Source organism: Opisthorchis viverrini (assembly GCF_000715545.1).
Source record: "Opisthorchis viverrini unplaced genomic scaffold opera_v5_377, whole genome shotgun sequence".
Lineage (NCBI taxonomy): Eukaryota > Metazoa > Platyhelminthes > Trematoda > Opisthorchiida > Opisthorchiidae > Opisthorchis > Opisthorchis viverrini.
In genome coordinates, this window is record NW_008752018.1 from 325,540 (window position 1) to 334,506 (window position 8,967).

Sequence of the window (8,967 nt, forward strand, 5' to 3'; positions counted from 1 at the left end):
CTCACCGCTGATGATTCCCACTAAGGAATCAAACAGCCGTACAGTGCCGCTTGGCTTTTTAGCATAGAATAGCCTCAATTATGAAGGAAAATCTCGGTTAAAAATTCCATAAACTTGTACTGCCAACAAACTTCCAGAAAGATTGCTGACAATCAGCCAGATACATTCAGGGACAATGCGTTCATTCTAAAGGTTATCGACTGTTCAACATGTGTTACAAACGGGCTATTCGAGTCAGTTGGTCAGTAAGCGCAACACTAGCACGACTGTGGTGCCCAGCTGCCGTTCCATTCGAAGCAAGTGTGGATACTGGGAATTTGTCACGCTGGCCAGGACTAGATAGCAGCAGTCGAGATGCCGAGGTCGGGTTCGAACCGCTGACCTTCCAGTGGATATGTTCGCGCCTTAACCAATGAGCTATCTCGGCTTGGTTATCTGTGACCCCTGGATTGTATGCTCCTTATTTTTGCGCATTTCAAAACCGAACCTAGTGGCATTTGTTCGGGCTATCCCAGATATTGGCTGTGTGCTCACAGAAGGAATTGATCAGGAACTCGGATCAACCCACGAAGTGACTTTACTACCTACCTTTCTGTTCGCTGGTTGTTGGTGTTGTTGTTCACGACTGACAAGGAAAATTAAAAATGATTATCTCGCAACTTATGCAGTGTTGTTTTTCCTGACGAAGCTGAATAAGTGGCACGAGAATAAGGTTCGCAGTTAAGAGCAACATTCCTATCTTGTTTAACTGACGGGAGGATTGGTGACTCTACATCTTTCTGATTTGTATTCACGGGCACACGTTTTTTTGTATTTCAACGGTTCTTTGGAATTTCCCTTTACATTAACTACCAACAGAGCCCTTTAAATTACGGTTATATTGCTTCGGCATTCATTTGTGCTGAAAATGGGAAGGCAGTGAAACAAGATTAGTTACTGCTGCACACCATAAATCTTTGAGTTTGCACTTCATTCACTGGAGCTTTGCGAAATCCCCAGGATGTCTACATCCCTAAATCTCCCATCCCTATGTAAGCAGCCATTCATAGCCGTGTTTTAAATAAATAAATTATCACTGTGACTGTTTTTCCATAAACATGTCTGCTGAATCTGGTCGACGGTTGCTCTTAACTAACACACACACACACACACAAACGGAGTGCACTGATTTCTGCCCCAGCCACGTGACTTTTCTTCATCCCTCTGTGATGTTCATGTTTTGGCTTGATAACATGTCGCATAGTGTGTGTGTGTGGGGGGGGGGGAATGTGGTTGTAGTGGTTGCAGAGGGTTACAAAACAGATTGACAGTCGTAAGTTGTTTTGACATAATTTCAGTTGTGGATGGGACATCCCGTGACTTCAGCACGTATCCCAACGTGGAAATAGGGCAGCGCGAAGCCGTTAATCTATTTCTCAGCCTTATTTAAACGCATTCAATCATGCTGTTAGCAGAAGGAAACCGCTAATGGAACCATCTGCGAATGTCACAGAACGGCAATATCTTCACTAAGATTTTGCTTTGAAACTGGGCTGAAAACCCTAAAGAACTGTCTTTCTATTCTTGTTTATTTTTAAGGGAACCGTATTGACAGAGAGACATCGAGTGTCCGTCGGTGACTTTAATCCGACCTGAGATGTCGTTCCTTCGTAGCGGCGAGGCTCGGCCCTCAGTAATTTGTACTCTGCGTTCTTCAACGTTACTGATGAAGCCACCTGTTTACCAACAGAGTTGAAAGCTGTTTCGAATGCAGTAACTGCAACGATCATCTGAGTGACAAGAGTCAGAAGTTACAATGACATCAGCTTGACACCCGGTATGGTGCTTCTCAAGTTAGTCGGTTGGAATGAGGTTCAAACCTCGTCTGACCATAGACAAAAGTGCTTTACTTATATTTTCCACTTTGAAGCAGGTGTCCAAAAAGCGCCACTCCTTCCGCTTCCCTGAATGGGTCCACTTATCTGAACTATACTTCTGATTTCAGCAGTATCCAGGCAGCCCGAGATAGCTCGGTGGCCAAGGCGTGAGCTTACTGACCGGAGGATCCGTATTTCTAATTCATCCTCAGTATCCCGACTGAGGTTGTGCGAGGTAGAATTACCTAGACCCTTGTGCTTCTTCCGAGTGGCATGACAGCTAGGCTGGCTGAATGATTATGGTTATTACGGTTTATTATCACTATACATGGCATTCGTTCATTTAGTACCTTTACTAGTGGCCCTTTATTCCGACTACTGTTGATGCGTGTGGATAGACCTCAAATTCTGGTGCGAATTCAGGGTGATAAATTGTATGGAACAGGTTAACGTTTCCCCTCAGTCCTACCTTTATGTACTAATTATATAATACTTGTTCATGAGCGTCTGCCTCTCAAGGACTTGATCGATAACAAAACTAAATCAAACTGAAACATATACGGGTTCCTTAACATGTCTGGAAGATACACGTTTGCCTATACGTTAAAAGAAACTGGCCTGACGGTGCAACTGAATTTCCAATGCGTTTGAATTTCGGCAACTCAAAGTTAGTTGTCACTTGACATATTTTCTGGTAAACTAATATCTTGGTTAAAAATCTGGTTGTTAGAAAACTGCAAGCAAGTTCACCATGGTCCATTGGTGATAGACGAATACGAGTTCGATTGCTCTGGGTTTCAACCACAAGAAACAGGTTCGTAAGAAACAAATCAAATGTATCAAGAAAGCAAGAGAATCACAAGTCAGCTGACAACTGTTATCATCAGGTTAATATTCGCCGCGACCTTTGATTGGTTGTGGTGAGAAAATCGCACGCGCCTACTGAAGATCGTTCATGTTTTGGTCGCTGTAACTCTGGGAGAGTTTTGTCATCCACAAACATGTGTTTTGAGTCAATCGAGAATGCAGCCAAAGTTAACTAAGCAAGGCTGAACTGAGCGGGATACACCGCTTACTGATATTTCTCATCGACCATAACCACACGGTGGAAATCGACTGAGGTGTATTTCGACCAGCGAACGTTTGTTTGTTACGAACCGAAAAGCAGTTTTTGAATCGGTTGGCCCAAACATTTTTCAATGTGGTTATTGTTTACGACACGAGGACACTCGTTTTATTTTTCAGTTGTTGATGATGATATGTGTTTTTTGGACAGAAAGTGTGCATCTTTGGTGTTCTGTGACCCACAGTTTTAGCTAACTGTTACTCTTCTACGTAGATGGCAATGCGATTCCAGCAGCTAGTACTATACACAAGCATTGTGGTCGCCAGGGCTAACCAAACGTAAATTTAGCACGGACTCCACACTTTCAGATTGTCAAAACCGCGTGAGAATTTCTATCGAGTCGTTCCGATTTGCGGAGGGTGGGAGCGCCTTTAGTGAGTACGCAGCAATTCGTTTGGTGTTCATCGGAATCATGATATCGAGTGTACTGAATCGTTTTTGGCTCCATAGTCACAACCAATCCTAATTCTTCGGGTCTGGGAAGTTTAGTCTGCGAAGTTCAATGAAGGCCCAGCGTGTCACTGAAAAATCCATCGAGGTAGCTTAGTATGTTCGGCAGGTCACTCGGAATGCTTAGATGCTTCGTATAAGTACGTATCGTTGATTTGATCTTTGCATTACTGAGCACTGCAATTGACCCACGTCCTAGTGTATGTTCCGACGTCTCAGTGCTAAAATATTCAGTGATATTCCCGACGGACCAGACTACTCAATACGGTTGTTGAAAACTTCCAGCAGCCCTTTACAGGTTTTGCTCTCTTTGGAGTGCATCAGCTTGACGTACTCACGGAGTTCCCGTCAGCCTTATGTTGTGCTTCAACACCGAATTGTCTGTGATAGGCGAATGCGCTCATTTGCTTATTACCGTAAAGCGGAAGTTTGTTATAACCTCCTGTTAGCACCAAAATAATTTGCAACTTAGTGTAGTTGGATCAGTGACTTTATTTAGCACAATCATTTTCATCTAGCAGGATTTGTGGAGAAATGGTTCGGTTTACCTCTTTCTGGAGACTCACAAAAGCGATGTTCTGCTGCATTTACATTGGATTTATAGCCCAGTAGCTTCCCTCCTAAGAAAAATCATTCTCGACCACTGAAGGTTTATTTGAAGCCTAATTCCTATGAAGCTATCGAACCCTGATTTTTGTACCAACCTCAATATAGTTTTGACTTTTTTTTACTGGCTAATCACTTCAGTGGGTACTGTTTAGCCCACCTTTCCGAGTGACAAATAATAAGTTTCTCGCTGCACATCTTACACCATCAAACACCCTTGGGTTTCTAAAGTCTGGTGTAGTTAGTATGCAGCAGCATATGCTTCCTCTCCAATCGTGCTCTATCCGAGGCGAAAATATATACTGGTTCGAAATCAGGATTGGTGTTTACATCCTTCCACAAGCACTTGTATGTCTGTAAGACTCCTTCACCTTAACCTGTCGTTGAACTTGTATCTCTGTAACCATGACGTTTTTAAGCAAAATGGACTAACCATCTGTAGGTTAACCATCCTAAGTCCGAAAAATCGTTCAGCTTTAGCACCCTTTCGGTGCCTAACCGCCGTGCCACCCTCAGGTTGCACGAGGGCTGGGATACTACCCGGTTGCCCAAGCCTAGACAGGGGAAGTCGAGAGGCAGAGGTCGGACTCCAACCAGTTGGGCCATCTCGCCTCCTCCAGAGTCCAATTAAAAACACTTGATTGCATACTCTATGTTTTTGAAAAACGAATCAAACCTGAATGTCACTAACAGATAATTTTCTACAATTTTTGGGTTGTTGTGTCGCGCTCTGCTAAGGGAAGTATGCTTGGTTCTTCGGAGTCCAAGCCCCTTGTAAAATAGCTTGTTATTTGTAATACAGGTTGTAATACAGGTTTGCGTTGCATCAAGCGACATACTGAGGACCACGCACAATGTCCTGGCCCGTTTCAAAAGGTTGGAATGCAGTCTGTTTCAATGAAGCTGTTTGTAAATTATATTTTCTTCCCGACCGCGTTACCCCAGAAATATTTAAAAACAACTTACTCCTCCATAACTGTTTAACTTATCAAGAATATTTGCTAGATACAGAGGGGGCCTGATGCGTTCGTAGTCATGAGCATGGCTTTGACTTTAGCTCTGGTGGAATTGTTCAATTTACGGTACAGAAAGCTAAGAGTTTTGATGACTTGCACGAGATGGCCCTTTGGACGGGGTATGACTGAAGGAGCCGTGCATGATCTTTGATTTTTATCACTCGTGTTAGCTGAAATGACATTTCGGATGCCTCTTTAAATGGTTGACCTGACGGGGTCGAAATGGCAACTCTGTTGGACACCAAAACCTAGTCATACGTGAAATCATCTTCCACAGTGGTCTGACATGGATTCGCCGTTGATGCTCCAAAACACACTGGTTTTCATTTCCCATCTCGCGCACCACATGATCATATAAGCTGTATTGCAAAATTGCCTTTCCGACCATCAATTCACTGACCCATTCGATTTGAATGGACCGAATCTTGCCTTTCCGACTGACCCATTCGATTTGAATGGACCGAATACGAACCGAATAGCAAGATAGAGGCGGCACAGCGCGCGTCGTTGTGGGAACGATTTTGTGCGGGAGCCCGTTGATGGGATTGTGGATTAAACGAAGGTCGACGTGACACGATCACACTAGGTTCCCTTTTCCGAAACGAGAAACATATTAGTTTTTACTTCTGATGCAGTTTACCCATGTTGATGCCAGCTAATTTTGTAGCATTGTTCGCCTCAAAGTGAGCCTGCGTGCGAAACGCATAGGCATAATGGTTTAGGGAAGACCGTTCAGAAGGTCCGTCAGCAAACTATGACAGTTAATTCGATTTTCGTAGCATCGGGACTCCTGGTAGCTCAAGTAGTGTAGGTGGTCTTTAGATTGTTCACTGAGCCGAATACGCCAGTGAACAAACACACGACCATTTGGACAGTCACCAAAGATGGGATTCGTCTACATGGGAAGAGCAGTACTTTTCTGATATGCGGGCATTTTTTCTAATCCTCTCGCAGGAGTTCAAAACAAACACACTGCATCAGAAGCTCAACTGTCTTAGCTCTGCTAGCACTACTGAGCTTGTTAGTTTTGTCGACAGGGACATCTGTTATCCATGTCGTATGTTTAACGTGCTCAAAGATGTCTAGCATCCAGTTAGCTCACAGAGTGCCTGTAGGGTGACAAGATAACGCTAGGAAACACTACTGAGACCCCCTTGGGGATAACATATTTGCTGTGAGCTCACTAAGTCTCCCTTGGCCCGAGTTAATTTTAGTGCGGCTTTCTCTGTTACTTTAAAACCAAAGTAAGCTTGCCTACAAATATATTCTGAGGCAAAGTTTAGATATCATATTCATGACATTAGGTAGAAACTGGTTACGCCAAACACTGAGTAGTTTTACCCAGCATGTGGGCTAACGGTATGTATTGCAGATAATCTGTGGACTTCGTCTGTGCTCATGTCGAAGCCAGTTTTATTGTCGGCCAGAGTTTAGTCGAACTCCGAGTTGTCGGTGGTTGACTGACGCCTGAAGTACCTGTTCGGGTGCGTACTCTACATCTAGTGACACAATGAATGTACAAGCTACTTGTGTGTTTTGAGTAGCGAAATATCCGGCAACATTGTGCTGTTGTCGCCTGTTCTAGCCTTTCCTTCCCTTACAAGTATTCGGCATACGATTGGCTGCTGAATCGAGATAACCCTTCTTGCTTAGAACGTGAAAGCTCATTTGTTTGCACACCCATCTAGGCAAGACCAAACCATTTTACCCAGTTCTTCAGCATTAATTTTCAGCATTATGTTCGCCGCAGCGCTACACTGCTCTGATAGCTTGCGTGAACTGACCTGTATCAGACACACTTATTAGCTCAATTCTCCAGATTTATTGGCGTTTGATTGAAACGCTTTTCAGGCAGGGCCTATTTGGTTACTGTATACTGTGATGGTTTTAATGGAAATTTCGTTCGGTAGGTGAAGCCAATCTATGATGAAAAGCCGAGGACTGTATTCATCTTCATTGGGAATTATCAGCAATGTGAATCTCACGAAACTCCAGGAAGTGTTGAATCCGTGACCTCTCAGCTAGTAGTTCCAACACCATATCGCACTTAGAACGGACATAGCGCCACTAATCTTTCACTCACGGAATCCAAATCACGTGGTCACACCTGTTGACTGGCTTCTCGCGTGAGGACTTCTCAGATAGAAGCTTCACTCATTGGGTGAATTTTTTAATTCTTCCTTTGAGCTACTTATATATTGTCGGTAGTGTTAGGATGTTTGATGTCGGATGTCTTTACAAGGGTTAGTAAACCGCATACCACAGTGGAGTAAACTTGGCACAATTTTCCCTAATGATAGGCACAAATATACATATTTAATGACTGATGTAACGAACGGGTATGTTGAAAAAATGGGAAAATATTTTGAAATACTCACTTTGTTTTTGCCACTTCCTTGGGTTAGCATGCGGCAGGTGGCTTGTGTCAGCTTTGTCATCTATGAGATACAGCTGTCAGGTCTTGGAGTTATCATCTTCGGGTCAGCTGATGTGGCAAGTGACCGTAGAAATGGACCAATCAACTTGCATTTTGGATGTTTACCGGATTATTCTACCCAATACTGCTTGACAGTAAATAGTTGCTGCATTCGTTGATGGTATATTGATTTCACCTAGCGAAAGACACAGTTCAGGAATGGGGTGACCCTCTCAGCCTTTGGTTTGTCGGAACACACCACACGGAATTCGGGGAAGCCACGCACCGAAAAATTATCATATAGATTTACTGGACGGAGTGCTCAGCCGAATGAACGCCACACCTTTGATAGTTCACCAAGCTAAACCATCTGGCTGCGGGTGTTCCTTCACCAGGGGAGTTGATATCACCGCACTTTTGGTGTATGTTCATGAGGCTACACAAATATGTACACGCGCCTGCAACCCGTCTACTGTATAGTGAGCTGTTTTTAGGTTGAGTCTTCTCATTTGCTTCCTGAACACTGGAGTCTCGTGACCGCCGTTGTCTGATCTTTAAGGCTCTCTTAAAAGCTATGGGCCAAATATCACAATACTCATTGTCAGTGGTTGTTGGATTGTTCGCTGACGTTGGGAGCAGTTTGTCAACAATCAATGCGCTTTCGGTTGGTGACGAAGTGTTTGCTAATCAAGTACCAGGTTCGAGGAGTAGGGTGACAACTTACATGAGCTATCAGTATTCCATAATTTTGCCGACTTAATTTCTGCGCCTGCTAACATGCCTCGTTTGACATTGATGTGGCTCTGGTGCTCTTGATCTTGTATTGCTGGACTGGGTCTCTCCTTGGATTTGATTCCAAATACGAAACAGACACCATTCACGATTACGATCGTCACCAAGTACCAAACAAACTGTCTTTCGATGAAACCACTACAAGGTAAAACATACTGGTACATTTATCGGTCAGTTTGTTGATACGAAGTTAATGCCGGTATATTTTGACGTCTTATGGCTTGTTTACCGTGATTCACTTATGCTACAAGCACAGCAAGCACTCACACCCCCAGACACATTAACAACTTATGTTAATTGCGACGTCAGTATTGAGAGTATTTGCTTGACTGCTCATGCCGCAGTAATCAATCGATCGGCTTTAGTTCAGCTGCAACATTCTTTCACTACGTAGCTGCCACGTCACACGGGGGAGGCACGTAGACCAAGCTTACCCAAGCCTAGACAAAAGGCACCGAGATGCCGGGTTTGGGCTTGAACCACAGACTCTCTGGTCAATCAGTTCGCGCGTTGACCAGTACCCCAGTACGACAATACATCTTCATCCCACATAATTTATTGATAGACTGGATTGAAGAAAACTCAAATAGGATGAAACTACCGGTGACTTATGTTATTTCCTACTTGCCAAATGAAATGGCTTTATCAGCGATTTGTTTGCCGTCATTCCTCATTTGTCATTTCTCTTCTCACTTCCATAATCAG

The 8,967-nt window shown here is 43.7% G+C and overlaps 1 protein-coding gene across 1 annotated transcript; it reads right to left on the bottom strand.

Moving 5' to 3' along the window:
* Positions 1-214: 214 nt before the first annotated feature.
* T265_10368 (hypothetical protein) lies at positions 215-3,836 on the bottom strand (the record flags this gene model as incomplete). The annotated part of the gene is made up of 2 exons (XM_009176723.1): positions 215-444; positions 3,767-3,836. The coding sequence occupies 2 exons, from the start codon at positions 3,834-3,836 to the stop codon at positions 215-217; spliced, it is 300 nt and encodes a 99-aa protein (XP_009174987.1).
* Positions 3,837-8,967: the final 5,131 nt, after the last annotated feature.